The sequence below is a fragment of the Eucalyptus grandis genome, chromosome 7, assembly GCF_016545825.1.
Source record: "Eucalyptus grandis isolate ANBG69807.140 chromosome 7, ASM1654582v1, whole genome shotgun sequence".
Classification (NCBI taxonomy): Eukaryota; Viridiplantae; Streptophyta; class Magnoliopsida; order Myrtales; family Myrtaceae; genus Eucalyptus; species Eucalyptus grandis.
The window spans coordinates 54238386-54259203 of record NC_052618.1 but is presented as its reverse complement, the minus strand read 5'-3'; the positions used below and the strand labels follow the sequence as shown (position 1 = coordinate 54259203).

Below are 20818 nucleotides of genomic sequence, written 5' to 3'. Positions count from 1 at the left end.
CGGGGCCCGCACCGTCGTCCAATCAGCCAAGCCGTGTCGTTTTTTGGCTCTCCTCTGCAGCGAAAGGGCCGCGGGCGTTCCTCTTTTTGTTCTCTTTGTATAATCTTTTATGGGGCTTGTGAAGGGAAAAATGACAGATTCCGAACTTTGACTCTTTAATTTATTTAATATCACCCGTAGATATTTAATACATATTTAATGAAGTCTCTAATTTGTATATATTGAATAAATTAAAATATTGAGGATCGCATTGTATATTGAAGTTTGAAATTCATATTAAAAATTAAAAAATTAAAAATTAAATTATATATTGAATTAAAGTTCGTGAATTGTCGGTGTCATTATTCAATTATAGAAGGTCATGTGTCCTTTTGAATAGGTACGATTTTCTCAATTTATTATTATAAAAAAAAAAAGAAAGAAAAAAGAAGGAAGCATCGCCAATGTGTCCAGGTTCATCCAATCACGACAGAACTCATCCGTAATTATTCGAAACCCGACCAAAAAATAAATAGTTCAAGCCAAACGACCCACCCCCAAAAAAAAAAATGACCACGCGTTCCAGCTGAGTCACCGATTATTTTCCCGGAAAATCCAACTTTCTCCGCGAAAGCGCACGCCCCTGCCCCTGCGAGACAGAGAGAGAGAGAAAAAAAAAAAAGGAAAAAGGGGGGTGAAAAAAGCCGTACGGAGCAGGGCCCCCTCGGCTCCGGCTCGGCTTGCGTGGGGCCTTGCCCGCGGCTTTCCTCCCTTAGAAATGCGCCATCGACGGCGCTCATGGAGATAACGTGCGCCTCCACGAGCTCCCGCGACCTCGCCGCCGTCGCCGCCGAGCGCCTCGTCAGCCCGTCCTCCTCCTCGTCCTCCATCTCGATGCCTCACTCCCGCCCCGTCAAGGTCATCCCCTGCAGCACCCGACCGCCGCCCCGTCGTCGTCGTCGTCGTCGGCGGCCGCGGCGGCCGCGGCGGGCGGCTCGCTGTGGCTGCGGTGGAGGTCGAAGGTGAAGCGGATGACGTGGGTGGAGTGGATAGAGGTCTTCCTGCCCTGCGTCCGGTGGATTCGGACGTACAAGTGGCGCGAGTACCTCCAGGTCGATCTCATGGCCGGGGTCACCGTCGGCGTCATGCTCGTGCCTCAGGTGAATTGCGTCAACGCCTCTCTTGTCGCGCGCGACGTTCCTGATTTTCGAAGCCTTCTTTCTTCTTTTCTTCGGTTTGAGCTCGCGAGATTGCGATTGCCTCTCGAGGAATTGGATTCTCGATGTGGTGCTGTTTAAGGTCTTTCTTCTCAGAGTTTTTGACAGTTGAAGATGTGTAATCATCACAGTTCAGTGGGGATGCAATTGAATTTCGAGTCGATTTCTCGTCGTTGCAATTCTGGATTTTGTTTTCCACTAACTTCCATTTTAAACATTTCTCGTTGAATTCAAATGTTTCTGGGCAACAGAGAGGGTTCCTTGTTTGCATCTTGCTCGAAGCTTGGCTTCGAAGAACTCCTATGCAATGTCGTTTTGCAGACTTTGTTCGCTCTTGCGTTTTTTGAAAAATTGATTTTTTGGTTCTTCTCGTTCCGTCTCTGCTCTTTTCTTGTTCATAATGCGTCTTCTTCAATTCTTGCCCAGCAGCAGAAGGCACTGTTCTTCGTGTCGTCGTTTCAGCTTCTTCTTTTTCATGTGCGTGTGATTGTGAATCGCGCTCTGTACGATCTCCGAGTTGACTTTTCCGTGTTGAATATAGTCGTCAGCTGGCGGCGATTGGGTAGACTTTCCGTCTTCCACTCATCATGATCCTCTTGTCAATTCCCTCGAGCTGTGGCTTCGAGCTGATTGGTAAAGCGTTGAGCCAGTCACTCAGTGGAGCGATTTGGAGCTCCAGTTCTCGTATTGATTTTCAAAGCCTTGTCCGATTGTTGCAGCGTGATCGGACACTTCTTGTTCACACGTATCACGTTTCGTTCGCCTAACAATGCTTCTTTAGTACTTTCTCTCACTGTTGTTGTTCATTTTTACCTTCTATCCGTAAACGTGGCAGCATCGACCACGTGAGAAATTTTAAATGAATAGTGATCGTCCTCTTTTGGGTTTTGTCGTAATTTCCTAAAAATCTGACTGCTCTGTTCTGCCGTTGAATTTCATAAGAAAGGAAACTTTTGCCCTTTCTTCAGAAGATTGATGCCACTTTGACTGTATTTAATGACTTCATGCTTTGTGGATTGGACAAATGTAATTTAATATATGGGGTTGACTGTTTGTTGTGACTGCCCAGGCAATGTCCTACGCAAAACTAGCAGGGTTGGAACCGATTTATGGCCTCTGTAAGTTCATTGCTTCTTTTCTTCTTATGGCTGCTTGGGAACTCCTGTAATAAAATTGACTGCAGCTATGCTGTGGGGAGTGATATTCACCATCCTAAATGGCAACATAGAATCACAACTACCATTTACATCAAGCACCTGTCTACCTGATATTAATAATGATTTTAATGTTTGAAATATACTCCTCCAAATTCTCCTGCTGTTATTGAACGATCAAATCAAACTGTTGGTGTTATTTTTATTGATCGAGATTTCCTTTTGTATCATTGACCTCTTTGAAAAAATTAAATGCTCCTAATTGGTAGATCAATCCATACTCAATGATAGTGGCACTCTTCTTTTCCTTTTTATTTTCGAAATTTCTAGTAAAAGATTCTAATATAGTCACTTGAATCTAACATCCTTTTTTGGGTTTTATGAGACAGACTCTGGTTTTGTGCCTGTATTTGTGTATGCCATATTCGGATCGTCTCGTCAACTTGCGGTAGGGCCAGTAGCATTGGTGTCTCTCCTTGTCTCTAATGTACTGAGTGCAATTGTTGATTCTTCTGATGAGCTATACACAGAACTTGCAATACTGCTGGCTCTGATGGTTGGGGTATTGGAATGCATTATGGGGCTCTTGAGGTACTTACTGCCACTTGTTCTCTGAAATTTAGTCATGTGCGTGAAAGTGGGAGTGATGAATGTGTCAATATGAATCTGTCAATTATCTCAGTAATTAATGTATTTTGGCTTGTGAGGATCTTGAGATGTCATTTCACTGTGAATAACTGTAATAAATGTCGAAGTGAGCTATTTCTTCCCATGTATCTTATGTTCCGAGATTCATTCAATGACCAGTGTTGTGTTGAAGGGTATTATCATCATAATTATTTTAAAAAGAGATCCACCATAAGATCTTCCCTTGGCAGGTCATGTATTGCTGGAAAATACTGAATCAATTATCACCTTTAAACAGCAGATTCAGCATTTATTTATGCTTTTAAGTTAAACAGAAATTATTGATATTTTGCTTGGGGTCCAATGAAAAATTACTGTTACATAGGGAGTATGTTATCTTTGGGCATTTGTCCTTTTATGTTGTTTCTTTCTGTAAATGAGAGCTCGTAGCAGCCCTATTCTCCCTGCTTTATTCATGTTATTAATATCTCATTGGAAAACGAAGTCAAATCATATTCGTACCTTGATTGTTGATCTCTCTCTAGAGGTTCTCTCTCTCAAGAACATTTTTGTTAATTAATATGATGCATGGTCCTCTTTATTCTGTGGCTTCCTCGGTTCATATCTAATTTGTATATGTGGTTCACATTCGTCTTTTACAGGCTTGGATGGCTGATTCGTTTCATCAGCCACTCTGTAATATCAGGCTTCACAAGTGCTTCTGCCATTGTCATTGCATTATCTCAAGCAAAATACTTCTTGGGATATGACATAGTTCGAAGTAGCAAGATTGTGCCCCTGATCAAAAGCATAATAGCTGGAGCAGATGGGGTAGGCCCTGCATGCCCAGGGGGTACATCTATAATCTGTTCATGTACTGATATATTTATTCGTGTCTATGCAAATGACATTACTTGAAGCTCATATTCTGACACCCGATGCAATTAACTAAAACTATCGACATTTTATGGCTGACCACTGTAGCCATTATGCATCAGTGTGGTTGCCTGGCCCATCTACTGATGTTAATTTAATTTTCTCTTGGATAATGTTATATTTTCTTGTGGATGGGTTTTACTACTTTCATCACGTCAGCCCTTAATTTGAAGTCAGGAGTCCCCTCTACCATTATTTTTTCTATTTGTTTCCTATTTATTACATTTTGCCTCATATTTGCACTTATCAAGTTCCTTTTTAACCACAGGTCATCTTTTCCTTTTGTAGTTTTTGTGGCAACCATTTGTCATGGGATGCATTATTCTTGCGATTCTTCTGGTTATGAAGCACCTGGTATAAGCTCATTCACTCTTCTGTGGTGTAGAACTGATTTTATGCATATTGGCATGACTGCTACTTTATCGTTAGGGAAAATCAAGGAAGTACCTGCGGTTTCTGCGAGCAGCGGGGCCACTTACGGCAGTGGTCTTGGGCACAGGTTTTGTGAAAATTTTTAATCCATCTACGATTTCTTTGGTAAGAGCGAGATAGATATGATCATTTTCTCTGCTACATTATTATGCTGATCATTTCTTTCTCTGGATATCTTACAATAAATGACTGAATGATCAAATTACATAACCTCGGGGTGGTTGTCATCTCAAAATTCCAGGCGACATAAAAAAATTTGTGTCAATCAGTCATAACTGGAAATTGCTGTGTTTAGTATAGCAAAAGTTCAATTGTGCAAATGAATATATATACATAGATACGTACATAAATATATATCCTATCATTTTCATGTTTTTATTTTCTTCATATAAGTGGCTTTTGGAAGATCATTAGTTTTTCCCATTTGTCTACTGGTAAATTTCAGAGTTTGGGAGGGGTAGTTTCTCGAGGAGCATCCTCATGGTCATTGGACCAGCTACTAGCTAACATGTGTGCTTTGGATCAGGGACATCTCAGAGGATAACACTGAGGAATTTAAACCTAAAATTTCAGAAGAACTAGCTGTCTAATAAATTGAACACAGTCGAATGTCTTATAATTTCTGTGATCGAGAGTTATGAAATGCAATGTAGTTATAATGACAATGATTGGAACATACTATTCCTCACCTTGGATTTCTCTGCAAATATATATCAATGAAGTACAACTTAGTCAAGGGGAAATGACAACAAGCTGACAAAGGATTCTTTCCATTGTTTTAGGTGGGTGAGATACCACAGGGCCTCCCAAGCTTTTCTATTCCAAAGAACTTTGGGTATATGACATCTTTAATTCCAACTGCACTTCTCATCACTGGTGTGGCTATATTGGTAAGATTATTCATCTGCTAATGTTGTTCGTATACTGATGCCAATCAGTACTACAGCTGAATAAATTTGTTTTGATCCCTTTTGGCAATTCAGGAATCTGTGGGAATTGCCAAAGCATTGGCAGCAAAGAACGGGTATGAGTTGGACTCCAATCAAGAGGTGTGCTTTTCAATAATTGAACTGTGGACATTAGATACCTGGATGGGAGATAAAGGAGTGGATCCAACTGGTGGCCACTAGAAATTGCATACTTGTCGGTGCAGTGAATAATATGTTAGTTACTAGTGATGTTGTGATGGAGTAGGGATTTTTACCACATTTGCAGATTCGTGGTTGTGTCTCATTCTTGCCACAAGCTTTATATTTGTAGATTGGGACGACTGGTTTTACTTTGCTAAAGAGTCGTAAAACTGTGATGGCTGTAGGATTGCTTCAAGATGTTGGTTTATAGATACTATACTCATAAAATGCAGATCTTGCAATCTCTTTTCAGGATGCATTTGCTATTTTCATGTCATTTGATGTTTTTATAAGACTTGGAGTAGGCCTTATAACTTAATTTTTCATCCTTGACATTCTACCACTTACGCTTCATGAACAACTCAAGCTGAAACTTCTCGCATGGTACCACAATGCTTTTTCATGCCATTTTAGTAGGATGTAGAGAAGATATTGAAGATGATATCCATGGCTGAATCTCTATATGGTTATAAGTTTGAAGCTCTCTTGGAAGGTCAAGACATGTCCTTTTTGTCTTTGCAAAATACAAAAGCTTTTTGGGCCCTTTATTGCTTCCCAATGTTCTCAGCTTCCTTTTAAAGAAGAAGAATGATTCTGAAGAATTTGCGTTCTGGAATATCACCAAGAGTACTTTGTGCCAATTTGAGCATAGCATGTACATAAGCTTTAAATCTTTCATTTCATGACCACTCATAATGGATCATCTCTTCGCTTTTGAACAGCTTTTTGGTCTTGGTGTGTCCAATATACTTGGTTCCTTTTTTTCAGCATACCCAACTACAGGTGAGAATTGGAGTTCTTAAGAGCAGTTTAGATGACTGTAATTTTTTGCTCACGTTAAAAGAACGTTTGAAAGTTTGCCAGTACTCTATTTGAGGCATTAGATAAGCATTTTATGTTAATTAGCTGATGAAATCACGTGTACTATGTTGCTCTCAGGCTCCTTTTCCCGTTCAGCTGTAAACCATGAAAGTGGTGCAAAGTCAGGTGTATCTGGAATTGTTACAGGAATCATAATGGGCTGTGCCCTTTTATTCTTGACTTCATTGTTTGAATATATACCACAGGTATGCATCCCTGTCAGCAATTGTTGTTCTTATGGGTCTGCATTTATGTCAGGGTGGTGGGTTTACCATCTCTTTCTCCTAGTTTGGTAGCACATGCATGCTGATTAAATGGTACTTTGTTCTGTAACTGATGTCTCAAGGGAAGGATTTGAGGAGGTTTATCATGTACTTTGTTATTGTCTAAGTTCTATGGTCTCCTCTTCATTTGGAATACTAACTATTGGCTCACCATTTTTGTTATCTGCAGTGTGCATTAGCTGCCATTGTAATATCTGCTGTTATGGGCCTGGTAAGTAATCCTGTTTCAATTTGTATTAAATTTGATATGAGGAACCAAGAACTAAGGAACTCTTAGAATACTTCTGTTCAGTCATTTTAGTTTAGGTGATTAAAATCGAGGAGTTCATCTTTTCTTCTGATGATGTCGTGCTTACTTCATGCTGAATCACCAACTTTTTCAACGTTCTGTGAAAATGATGGGGTACATGAATTGGAACTCTTAGTTCTGTACGCAAGAGCATGTCTACCTATAAAAGAACTAGGGGTTGTCTCTTGAATGAATTAACAGAGAACATGTGATCTACTGAAGCATGTTTGGTGTTCCCCTGCTTTTTATCAGTGATGACTGTCAATTTCTGGGCAGATAGCAAGACTACGTTCTTGCCTACTGTACGAATGTTTCCAATGATGCCATAAGCTTGATGAAAGAATAAACTTATTTTAAGAGAGCAACCGTCTATAAAATTTTGATATAGGATAGTGGAGTCAAAGTACTTGTCTAAAAATATTGAAAAACGTATTAAGCATGCACCATTTTTCTTTGGGACTGTTGTTCGCCATTTTAAAGTTGGGTAAACAAACCAACTGTAGTGCATAGTCAGATCAACTTGGAGTGCATTTTTTCCTATGTAAAAACATTATGGCGTTGATGCTGAGCTTTAAAGTGTGTTGTGGAACATAGTGTTATGTTCTGCAACAAAAAAATATTTTGTGTATAGTTCTATGTGAGGATTACACCTTACAGGTTACACATTTAGCTTAAAGATCACTAATATTACCTCCCTTGTTTGTTCATTTGCTCCCTTCCAATCTCACCAATGCCATCAACCTTATTTTATTGTTTGCGTTTCTCTAACAAAGATCTAGTCTTGCTCGTCTTTCATCTGCATTTCTGTCTTCTGATTTGCTTGTTATCTGAGTGATAAGTCTCCACAATATCCGTATACGAGGTTCTAATGGGGCTCAGAAGCTTATATCATCCTCCAGCTAAATCTTTAAGTTATTAATCAATATATGCTTATTTTTATCTTATCATGAACTACATAATAGATTTCGCACAAGTAAAGTAGTTCTGTGTTCTTTACCAAAAAAAGTAGTTCTGTGTTTACACTTGCCATGAATTTGCAAGTGTTAGCAAATTGAAATTTTCTGTTTAATCTGCCATCTTATGACATAAATTGTTGTTGATATTAGTTTCATATTCTAAATAGATCATTGATGTCCAATGAATGTCCACTTTAATTACTTTCTTAGTGAAAATTTTTCGAGAACTGACTTAATCTCAAAGTACAGAAAGGATCGAGAATTACTGTTAGTTTATTTACTAATGAAATGGAAATTCAAGCTATTGCTAATTTGTGATACTATTTCAGGTGGATTATCAGGAAGCTATATTTCTTTGGCGTGTGGATAAGAAAGATTTTCTTCTTTGGACAATTACTAGCACAACAACATTGTTCCTTGGTATTGAAATTGGTGTCCTTGTTGGGGTGAGTACCTGGAGCAGTGGCATTTGAGCTACTGAGTTTCGATATTCATGTTGTATATACATTCATTCAGGCATAGTAGACATTATGAGCATGAACAAGTCAGAGTTTGCGATGGTAAATCTTTTTGGATTAAAGAGCATGAGCTACCTTGATGTACTTAGAGTTTAGGATGAAAATTGCTTTGAGAAGGTCACTATTAATTTGTAATAATCTCAACATTAAGCAGCTTTATCATCATAGGAACCGCTGAAGGAGCTTGAAACTAATAATGCAATTTTAACATGTTGATGCTATAGGTTGGTGCTTCTCTTGCTTTTGTCATTCATGAATCAGCAAATCCACACATCGGTAAGTTGATTTGCTTATAAGCTGCTCCATGTTTTCAGTCTTCACTGCTGCTTATCTGGTTAACAATGCCATTGCCATATGTCCTTGTATTTCCTTTTTGTCATTATTGTCCTTTATGTGTGAAAGTTGCTTCATTTGCTTTTCCAAATGTCTAATCTCTCTCTCTCTCTCTCTCTTGTGTTGATGTGTGTCAACCTCATGATAATACTCTTCCTCAAGGCTTCACAGCTTCTTATCTGTTTTGCAGCTGTCTTGGGGCGCCTACCTGGCACCACTGTCTATAGAAATGTAGAACAGTACCCAGAAGCATATACCTACAATGGCATTGTTATTGTTAGGATTGATGCTCCAATATATTTTGCCAATATTAGTCACATTAAAGATCGGTAATTATATGGCTTTGCCCTCCCTATCTTCATTTTCGTTCTGAACCTGTTGGTCGTTCTCCTATGTCTATGAAAGGAAGCACTAAGTATTCTAAAGTTTCTTTTCAGGCTACGGGAATATGAAATTGAGGTTGATAAATCTGCACGGCGGGGCCCAGAAGTTGATAGAGTTTATTTTGTTATCCTAGAGATGGCACGTAAGTCGTCATTTAAGTGGTGCATGTGGTTATCTATACAAAAACAATATGGAAATGCTCCTTCATTGGAGACTTCATCATGTTGAATTAATATGGAAGCGAAAGTACATGAGAGTTAGTTATTCTAGTCAGCTTGCAGTGTATCTCTCCTGTCTCTTGAAAACTTAGTTTGATCTGACAACTTACTTTCCGAGCTAATTTTCTTCCAGACTTTTAATAGCATTTCTATCATTCTCGGCTTAAAGTTCATGGAAACAGATTTACAACCTCATTTATTGTTACTCATGCTGATATAGGCCTTGGCTTCACTGCATTGAGGTTCTTGTGCTGCCAGATCTTAGAATCACATTTTCATTTCTTGTTGCAGCTGTCACATATATTGATTCCAGTGCTGTTCAAGCTTTAAAGGACTTGCACCAAGAGTACAAGTCACGGGACATTCAGGTTTGTTGATCTCTACCTAGAACAATTCTTTCATTTTCTTGTCAGTCTCGCTGGAAGTTCCTTTTGCCATCTCCACAAGCATCTGAGACATTTCTTGGTGTGGCAGATTGCTATTTCCAATCCGAACCAGGACATCCTCCTTACCTTTACAAAGTCCGGAGTGGTCGACATGATTGGCAAGGAGTGGTTCTTTGTTCGAGTCCATGATGCCGTTCAAGTCTGCCTCCAACATGTCCAAAACATAAAAGAAATGCCCACAACACCCGATCCTCCACCTGAGGAGAGCCCCAGTCTCTTGCAGAGATTACTCAGGCAAACGGGAGAGGATCTTTCGATTCCCGAGTTGGAGTCTGGAAATCAAAGCCCTCCAGCTTCTACAGATACCGATCCTCAATTGGAACCTCTCTTGCCCCGGAAGCCTTGAATGTTTCTTCCCAGGATGTATGTGCTGCCAGAAATTATTTGTAGGAGGCCATGCTCAATTGTATGATCTATTAGTACATTTTTTTCCCGCTGTAAAGGATGATTCTTTGTATTCTTTTTTCTGCGAGTAAAGTAGATAATCTTGTATAATAGGATCAGCATATGTCTCTGAATTATATTCACCAATAAGCATATCTCAATTAGCTGCATTCTATGAGCTTATCAATGTAATTCCGTTTCCCTCCCTCGGATCGATTTCTTTGCCCCTATTGTGCCTCTACTGTAACTCAATAATACCTTTTTCCTGTGAGAAGTGTCTGACTATGGGATACAAGTACAACCATCTTTATGGATAAATTCCATGGGATGCTTCATTTGCGTTTATGGTAATTACTGGACTTAGAAATTACTTTGCAAATCAAATGTATAATGGGTTTATTGGCATCTCCTAGGTTTTTTGTCACAGTCGGTGGTACTGTGTCGGGAAGTAGAAAAAGCCTTGGGCTTAAGCCCGTGGGGTGAGTGCTTAAGGCCTTGACATGAACTAAATTGTTCAATTATCTAGGCAGCACAAGTTTTGAAGCATTGAAATTGTATGATAGAGAAATCACGAGCGCCAACCAGGGGTCAGGACCCATATTCACAAATTCATGTTTTAGTAGGCCCCTCCTAAAAACCGTGGTCGTTCCAACCCACACATTTTCTAATTTTGAGTAAGCTGGTCAAACGGTTAGATTGACACGAAAATATCCGGGTTAAACTGATTCATTTAACTCGTTTGAACCCTTTTTATATGTAATAAATATCTAGCAATTCATATTTAACTCGACCCGTGCTTGGGATTCATTTTAAGTAATTTTCCTCTTTAAATTATTGCCTTTGGATAATTGGTGACTTCACGGAAAGGCTCGTCAAGTTAATGGGGGAACTATAGGGTCAGGTTATGATTAGGGATATGAAGGTGATTGTGAAAGTTCAACTCAGGCCATCCATAAATCATGGAACGGATGCAGTATGACCTTATTATTTTGGCTGAGAAAAACAAACCGATGCATAAAAAGAAGAGTTCTCTATGAGTAAATCAGTCTTCAGCTTTTGGAGTGCAAGCAAGTTAAAATTAACGTAGCATTAGACCCCAATCAGAAGGTTGAATATAAAGTATCTAAATTCCATCAGTTATGAACCTTAACAATGTCTGATCTCAGTTCCTGGACACTTCGAGCGTTTCATTGCTCGAGAGCGACAAACATAAAATGCAGTCGTTAAGTAATAGAAACACCATCGACAAAAACTCACGGGCCCTAATATACATCCAAATTAAACCAAAATTGCGTCTCCCACTCAGTTGACGCACATCGACTCCCTAATATCTCTTTGTTTAGAAACAAAATTGCAAATGGCAGCCACTAGATCGATTGAGAGCTCGCTGCCCTGTGGAAGAGGGGGTTGAGAAGGACGGAGATGGAGACCGGCGGTTGCAGCTGGAGGAGAGGCTGCGATGGTGGCCAGTGGCTGCAGTCTGAGGGAGAGGTTACGACAATGTGAGAAGCGGTGGTGACTGTGGAGGAGGGAGGTGAAGTAGAACAAGTAGAAGAGGGGGACGATCAGCAGATGAATAGCAGAGAAACTCTTCAAAGGTGGGTTAAGTCTTTAGTTTTGCCATTCCAACCGAAATAAAAGAGCAGGGGCAAAATCCTGGAAGGGCTATTTAGCACGGGGTAGCCGCTGCCCACGACGTCCTTACGGACAGGAAACAACCCGTCCCTAAAACCTCAGCGATGGACTATGGGAGGCACCTGCGCGAGGACGCTCAGCGGGTCGCTAGCGTCCATGAAGGACGGTTTTGCTCGTCCTTTGTCCATCATTTAGCAGCGCGGTACGTATGACCATGCAATAATGCATACCTCCTGTAGACTTTTATAGAACGAGCTGCTACTTTTCGAACATTTTGTTATGCACTGTAACATAGTCAACGGACTCTGGTCATAATTCCTATATTGTTGTCTCTTTCTCCAGTAATTCCGATACCTCTTTTTAATTCTTTTGGCTAAGTCCAGTAATTCCAATGCTCTTCTCGTCCTAGTTTTCCCTCTTTTTCTCAATCAACAACTCTCAGACTGAAGGATAAACTGTCTTTTATCACTTGAAGGCCTAGAGATTTTTGGTTATCATTGTATGTAAGCGGAAAATTGCAGAGACTAGTCTTGTATTGTTGTGTTACTCAAAAGAAGGGCTAGGCATGCTGCAGAAAGTGGCATCCAAGTTGAGCAATAATGGAAGAGGAAAAAAGAAAATCCCAGAAGAGGGTCACCATTTTCTTTGCATGAACTTAATTTTTTTTTTACATTTCCACAATTCTTTCTTTCTTTTCCCATTAACCATCTGGGGTTGATCTAGAGGTAAGTGCATTCTCATTCTTTCGGCTTGAGAACTGGTGGTTGCGAGTTTGGAAACTGCTTTGGGAACTCATTTCACTAGGGGCACCGCCGTGATGCAGGTGAGTTGATGTGCTGGCTCTCTTCTAGATAGCCACCTTGTTGTGGTTGCATCCCTGATTTGCATAAGAAAAAAGAAATAATTTCTCATTTTTGATAGATGCCATTTTTTTGAGTAGGCAGCTTCAGGTTCAGCCATTTTGCATGGTGCGAAAAAAGGAGACAAGAATAAGCAGAATAAATATAATAAAATAATGTTCTTTGGATATGGTGCAGCCACACCCACTTAATCATGTGAGAGGCATACAACATAAGGCCAAAAGTTGGAAAATGGAAAGCCAAAAAGAAAACAAGTAAAAAAGATGGGTGAGGACCGAGGTAGAGAGAAGATATCATCGTGTGGTGATGGGGAGGTGAAGTGGTTCATCAGGGCTTCAGCTACAGGGAACAAGATAAGCAGATTCTCAACTACGAAACTAGGATCATATGTTTCTACACATGCCTCTTTTTTTCACGGGTTTATCTTCTGTGATAAGAATGTGTGATATCAAGAAATCCTGGCCGGATTGCTAAAAAGATAAGGTCTCTAATTTCTTCTACTCAATGCTTTCTGTTTGATCATCGGTGCATACAGCCTTCATTGCAATATCTGGTCAATAATTCACATCTAAGAGTCCATCAACAAGCAGGGATCGAGAATTTTTTTTTTCCTTTTTTTGTGAAGTCAATAATGCGACGTGAGCGCATTTGCATCATGACACGTGAGGAAATCTTTGGAGAAAACTATGATGGGACATTATATGATAAAGTATGTCACATTCGGATTCCGAAATTCCGAAACTAAGATTAGTTGCTTGAGTCTAAGGAAGTGTTCTACTTGTAAATACTTTCATTCATATAATCTTGAGGATTATTGATGGAAAAATAAAAAAAATTACATTCGATTTTCTTTTCTTTAGTCAGTATCATATTGTATTTAGGAAAGATTTTGCACATTGGAATACAAGTTCACCTCTTCAAACCACTTTTCTGAAAATTAGGTCATCCACATCTTGGTCAAGAGATTCGAGAGGAATTCACAACTCTTGAACGCTTGATTACTCCTAAGGGTTTATGTTGAGCACCTCATATTCCTCATTTTTCATGAAATTTAAGTTCGAGTCCAACACGACACTTGTCAAAATGATATGATATACTTATGTTGTTGATCCGTTTCCTAATAGTTTAAGTTCTTTAGACAGTTAACGTGATATTAGAGCACAAGCTAATTGTTCAAATGCTAGCATGATCTCTTATTTTTCTCTTAGCCGTTATGACTGTTATATATTTTGCATGTATATGGAGGTAATCAAATATATTATTACTTCATCTTCTAATAGTATTATATTTTTGGAAAGATCGACTCATCTAACAACACTAATCAAGGGTGGTTTGCTAGTTACTCAATTCAACCGTTGATCACTGTACTCTATATCATCTTATAATTAAAGTCGTGTCACTTTAATCTCTCATTCCTCTAAAGCTAAGATTGCAAGAATTTTTATTATCTTGCCTATTTACTTAATGCTCGACATTTGCCACTCACAATAATATGACTAAATCAAAATTGAAACCCATTGACATGTTTTGAGTGTCTTTTATAAAATTATATGATTGGATTAGACAAAATTTCCATTACATTGAGTGATAACTCAAACTATATATCAATTCAAATTAGATGATATTAACATACGGAAAGAGTAATCTCCGTCTTGAGTAGTTGATCCCACACAATTCATAGTCTTTAACTCAGTAGTTCTCTCTCTCTCTCTCTCTCTCTCTCTCTCTCTCTCTCTCTCTCTCTCTCTCTCTCTCTCTCCTCCTTGATTCTTCGATCTTGAATGCTCAAAGAAGTGAAAAAGACACCTGAGAAAAGCAAAAGAAAGTGGTCTCCCACTGTCGTTTGTTTTGTTTACGTAGTACCAACTAGGGTTTTCACAGGACCACTTTTGGTTGATGTCTCCCAGAAAAAGATTCATATTTTTCTCTAAGCATATACATGGTTGTCATGTCTGATATCAAGTGCACACAAAAATACACTGCCTTATCGACATCGTGCGATTGATATTTTAGTGAACACGATTTTGGTTAAAACCAAATCGGGAACTTTTGATAGCTATTGAACAGCCCATATGCCACTTTATCATGCCAATTCGGATACGACACATTACTGACCGCGAGATCGAATCATATCAGCTAGGTGTTGAAGTGGCAGAACTAGCTGAAAGCATCAACGTCAACTCATTTTATGATTTGTGAAACCTCAAATTCGTCATGAGACTTCTCGTTCCTAGCTCTTGGCTATAGATGAAGATTAGCGAATCAACTGGAGGGGGAATGTTTTTGTAGCTATATCAAGATAACTCAGAGTTAAGTGGGGGCCATGATAACTCAAAGAAGAGTTTTGTCTACCTAATTTTGTTGATAGTGGAAATTTTTGGGTAGACTCCGGTCCTGTGGTTTTTTTTTTCCTCACACCAAAAAGGTTTTCCACTTAAAAAAAAAAGATCTTGTGTTTGCATGCTTGATATTTATTTTGATTTACTATATCAGTATATATTAGGTTTATACAAAATGAGAGATTATTTTGTTTCGCTGCATTAATCTGATATCGTCCGGGTTGTTACTATTCTCCCGTTAATGCATGCACGGATGGTAGTAGAGGTAAGCATGGACAACATTAACTGCGTTTCCAATGCATTCAATGAACACACAGTGGATGGACATTGTGGCTTAATAGCATTTTCCCCATGTCTGGGGAGAAACGTGTTTGCCAAACGCATTCAAGATGTGGGCATTAGGGCTAGTGGTCTCATATAGTCTATATTTTCTACCATTCTCGGTACAAGTAACGGCACCATCTATATACAAACTTTTTCAAGTGCGTGATATTCATGTCTTTAATCCACCAATCCACCAATCCGATGCATGATAGAATTAAATTGTCACATCAACGAGAGAATAATATTCCTAATTTTCCCTCATCCTTCTCCTCCGTACGAGCATACGTGGTTAAAAAGAAAAAAAGAAAGAAAGAGAAAGAAAAAGGGTGGCAGAGCCAATGATGCAGAACTCGCTATTATAGGGGGACCCCCACGAAAGAGAGCAAAGCAAGACAAGACATTGATTGAGCTGACTGCATGCAAAAGCTTTCAGCGGAAGAAGACGCTTATAATTTCAGAAATGAACAAGAAGAGAGTAAGAGAGGGTTTTGATCTAGGGCAAAGGTCGGTTTCAATTTTGGAGCAGTGAACAATGGTCCAATCACCGCTCGCCGCCCCCTAGAGCGTGGGCAATTCTTGTGCGCTTGTGAATGCCAATTTAGCAAAAACCCGAGTGAGCAGCAAGCCACTCAAAACCCAATCTTATTTCCAAATTTGGCCAGGCTTCAAAACCTAATTAAAATAATTAAAAAAAATATCACAATGGGACAATTGACAACATTGGAAATACAAAAACATATGTATATGCAATTGATGTTATTATAGATATGTGACTATTAATAATTCATGCTATCGCATGCCTATGTAATTTACTATATTACAATATTCTAAACCTCTTATAAGATGAATGAATATCAACAATCTTTATTTTATTATTCATTTTCTTTCCCCCTCACGAGATAATACCATGTGTCCAACTTATTTTGATCCTTTCCACACCAAATTCTTTTATTTCTAAAGTCCAACTCATTCCTATTCCTCTCTCCTTCTCTGATAGCACAACCCCATAGACGGCCATGTCCCTCGCTGTCCTCGATCACCAGACCGACGACGACCACCGCAAGTATCACCACCAGGCCACCGCCAACAATGATGGCGTGCATGTCTCACTCTCCATTCTCTAGTGGCATCTTTGTTCTCTTTTTGCTCTCACGTCACCCCCTCACGTCTCTCTCTCTCCCTCTATCACAGGCGAGCTCAAGGGCGTCAAGTTCATCGCCTATGCGGAGCTCGGCCCAGCATTTCAAGTCCCTCCCTCGTCGGTGTCAATGAGCTGCGCAGCGATGGCGATAAATCTATATTTTGATGCCTCTAAATATGGAGTGGAGGGATTGAGCCTCCAGATCCAGAGGCTAGCAGCAAAATCAACGGCCTCGAGGCCTCAAGGGCCACCTAAAGGTCGTCAACGTGTCAACGGCGGGCCGATGCTAGGGAAGACAACGATTATACTTGTGAGGTGGGCAATGCATGAGATGGAGAGTTTCGGCGGAGATGGCTAGTTAAATAGTGGGAGGACAACGACAATGGACACAGGGGTTCGAAAGAGATAGAGGAGTCATGCTTGAAAATGTGGGATTGGATCTAAGCGGTGAACACCCAAATGAGATAAAACGCGTGACAACGATCTCGTGATGGGAAGAAGAGACGGGTATATGAATAGTTATAGCGGACTGCATCCAATATCATTTTAATCCTTACTTTTGGCTATTTGACCATACTCATATGTGTCTGATTGATGTGATACTCTGAAATTGTGGTCCGCTATTCACAATGGCACAAATGCTAAAAAAGACAACTAACTAAAGTTGATGTAGATTACATGAAATGAATGCCTACTCAATTAGCAAGTAGGTTAAAAGAAGAACATTCCGAATTTAAAAGAAAGAGCAGTATCTAATCCAGCTTGCTAATGATAACAACTGACCTGAAATCTATTTTTCTCGAAGAACAACATAGATAACAAGATCTAGCTAGGTGTATCCGAACACGATTCTCTTTGTTATACGAGAAATGATACAAGAATATGGGAGTGCGCAAACGCAGAAGTTCACTGTCAATTGGAGCTTCAACATATGTCAACGATCATCTATTCGATTTGAAATAAAACAAAACACCATCAAAAGAGATAATCTAGAAATCAAAATGTTTAGTTAACTCAATAGTCCACTCCTTGTCTCCCGCAATTTAGGTGAATGTATCGGTTTGTTGCTGTGCCCTCCTAACAAATGGTATCAGAGCCGATAGTTGCAATTTCCAGGTAGGTGGAGATTGTGGTGTAGCAACATGGGTCCATAAGGATGAAATTGGGCTAGAAGGACACCTAAATTATGGGGGAGCAGACTTAACAGTGAGCTCATCGCACGGTTTTCAAATAGGTAGGCATTGTAGTGTAATGATGTGGGCCCATAAGGATGAAATTGGGCTAGAAGGACACTTATATTAAGGGGAAGTATACCTAATGGTGAGCTCATCACACGTGAGGGAGAGATTATTAGGATGCATGTGTAAATGAATTGTGTTAGAAGAATCCATCGTCAGAGAATTGATATGGTGCAAAATAGTTAATATATCCTAGTTGGTATATAACTCATTGGCTTAAGCTTGTAAGTAAAGATAAGTTTAACTGAATATATTGATAGGCTGGGGCTTGGACTCTTTCTTGGCGATCTCTTCAAGTGAAGGTATTGGAATTCTACTGCGTGCTTCTAACAAAGATTACTAAAATCAAGCATCCAATATTTGTTCCAAAAAGTTTAATCTATTTAGCCTAAAAGCTATCATAGAACTGTCACATCTTTTTAAATATTTAAATATTCCCTCACTAAAAGCTAAAAGCTAGTAGTAAGAAGATTTTGAAAGTGCAAATCGACATATACATGTAGCAAAAGAATGTTTAATCCTGTCAAATCAATATAAATAAAGTAAGACTTGTAAACAAGCAAAAAGAGATTACGAAATTTTGTCCGTAGTGTCATCTAAATTGATCACCTAGTTGTCCCATCCAAGACCAAATCGTCTTATTCGGAATTTGTTTTCATATCATGGGGAAAATGAAGAAAATATCTAACCATGCAAGTGGAATGATGAACCTAAAAATTGGGAGCCGTCGACATACATGTGGTGCAGCTATGTGCAAGAGGAGGAATTGTTTTAACAAAAACAGCGAGGGTGCCACCTCACCGCCTTTTTTTTTTTTTTTTGTCTTGTAGCGAGGATTTCCCTTAGCAAAGAAAGCGGGGGACCGGGCCCACACATCACGTGGAGGGGGCGCTTCTGTAGCTAATTGGCGCCTCCAAATAAAACCGCCCAAAAAAAAAGAAGGAAAAAAGCTCAACAAAGACAAAACGAGGTCATTTGCAAAATCTCTTCTAATCCCCTCTCCACCAATTATCATTTATCTCCCACGTGGGACTCTTGACCCCACCATTTTCTCTCTTTTTTTTCTAAATTACTTTTAGTATTTTTATTTCTCAACATTTTTTTGGGCCGTTGCACCCCCCCCTCCCCCTCTTACTTATATGTGAAGCCACATACGCATCGTGTTGCACCGAGTCTCCCAACTTGGGTCGTCAACGTTCGTTTCGATCATTAGTTTTCACTTTCTCGTCGATCTCAACACACAGGTTAGCGAGTTGAAAGATCAGCTGATCTTGTTCCATGGGGGATTCGTCGTCTGCTTCGTATATTCACATGGTAAGTCCTCCGCCGATAAGTTTTGGCAGAGAGAAAACAAAAGGATCTGCTGATTGACTCTTTCCTCTATGATCTTTATGCCCTCTTGTTTAACCTCTATGTGCTTTTAATTCGTATCGTGCCTCTGCAGAACATACTGTTGTTCATCGGCTCTCCCTTTCTTGATCTCCTTGTGTCCTTTCGATCCTTCTTCCTTTTCTTTCTCTTCGTGCATGAGATCATCGACCCCTTCGTCTTTTCTTTTCTTTCTTCCCATCTTTATGTGCTCGGTTTGCTTTGTGATGATGAGTTGCCTATGCCAATGATAGGTCCATCACCTGATAGAGAAGTGTTTGACCTTTCGGATGAGTAAGGAAGAATGCATGGAAGCCCTCTCCAAGCATGCAAATATCAAACCTGTCATAACCTCCACCGGTCAGCTTCTTATTCCTTCCTCTTCTTGTATTATTTCAGAAACCATCCTTATTTTTTCTTCTTCTCCCTCTCTAGATACATATATATTTTGGCACTGCAGGTAATTGAATCTTAATTCATCATCAGTGAGCTTGCTAACAAGAACGAAGGCAATTCGGAATCATGCTAGCTTAAAAATATCAAACAAAAGTAAACCCTATTGAAAAGATTAATTAAAACAGAATCCTTGTCGTGAAACCTACCGCTCATATACTTCGACCTTGTTCATAGAAATGTCTGATATCTTCAGCTCTTGGGGTTTCTTGGGAAATAATCTTCACTAGCCTCCTGGTCTCTTTTGCATGAATGAGTTCTTGTATTCTTGCACAATATACAAACACCAAGTTCTTGAGTTTTGCATTGATAGTCGGACATGTTGAGCAGAAGGAAGCTTGCTAAACACGGGATTTTGCTAACCCCGACAGCAAGAATAAGGGAAACTTTCGATTTTCAAAGTTTTGACTTTTCTTGTAAGAATATCATCGATGATTTGTAGACTGAAACTTTTTATTGCAAAAGCTAGCCTAATAAGTAAGTATTCGTAGATCTAATGTGATGGATTCAAGTGTCACATGAAATGCTAATGAATGCAGTGTGGAATGAACTGGAGAAAGAGAACAAGGAGTTCTTTGAGGAATATGGAGAGTCTCGAAGCAAAGACGATCGAATGTCGGAGGAAGAGACGAGTCAAATGATTCAGAAGATCATCTCCTCCTCTGATTCCACCTCCAAAGATTCACACCATGACGGCGACGACGGCGACGACAACCATTCAAACCAAAACGTTTAACATATTCTCTGTTAGTATAGTAGCTACTACGAAAGCGATTTCACCTTGGTGTACGTCTTTGGTTGTCTCAATATGCCAAAACCACACACACCCCAACGACTCTCTCTCTCTCTCTCTCTCTCTCTCTCTCTGGTGGCCCATACAATATGACGATGATCACCATATATCATTGCATATACGGAAGAGCACGGAAGCTGCAATTGTCCCTAGCTAATATGATGCATCTGCTTCGATGATTGAACTCATCCTGCAAATCTTACTGTGTAAACAGATTTTAAGTGAATGAAATTATAAGTTATGTGTGTATGTATGACGTTGGTAATGGGATCATATCGAATAGTCAGTTATGAAATTCCATGTTGGTTATTGATTTGTTATAAATGATTCGATGACTGTGTTATTAATTTTTTGACAGATCTTTTAAATATATATGGAACAAGAATATTTTTACTTATTTTGATGTATGGCTATCAAACAAGCTAGCATGACCCAAACCCCCCATTCAGAATTTAAAAAGTCCGGCTAAAACCTTATTATTATGCATGCGGTACGTTCATTTACTTATCAGCGCTTGCC

At 39.5% G+C, this 20818-nt stretch overlaps 2 protein-coding genes across 2 annotated transcripts; both read left to right on the top strand.

Moving 5' to 3' along the window:
• The first annotated feature begins 621 nt into the window (after positions 1-621).
• Positions 622-10353, top strand: LOC104455855 (sulfate transporter 4.1, chloroplastic). Its single transcript, XM_039317172.1, is given in 18 exon segments — positions 622-898; positions 901-1139; positions 2266-2314; positions 2740-2941; positions 3640-3808; positions 4202-4267; positions 4343-4450; positions 5128-5235; positions 5329-5394; positions 6198-6258; positions 6415-6542; positions 6790-6831; positions 8195-8311; positions 8608-8659; positions 8907-9045; positions 9154-9242; positions 9610-9686; positions 9793-10353. Coding segments are annotated over 18 exon segments (2151 nt in total). The 5' UTR covers positions 622-777; the 3' UTR covers positions 10111-10353.
• An 8500-nt stretch (positions 10354-18853) lies between these two features.
• Positions 18854-20520, top strand: LOC104454261. Its single transcript, XM_010069057.3, has 3 exons — positions 18854-18999; positions 19308-19413; positions 20046-20520. The coding sequence occupies exons 1-3, from the start codon at positions 18964-18966 to the stop codon at positions 20240-20242; spliced, it is 339 nt and encodes a 112-aa protein (XP_010067359.2). The 5' UTR covers positions 18854-18963; the 3' UTR covers positions 20243-20520.
• Positions 20521-20818: the final 298 nt, after the last annotated feature.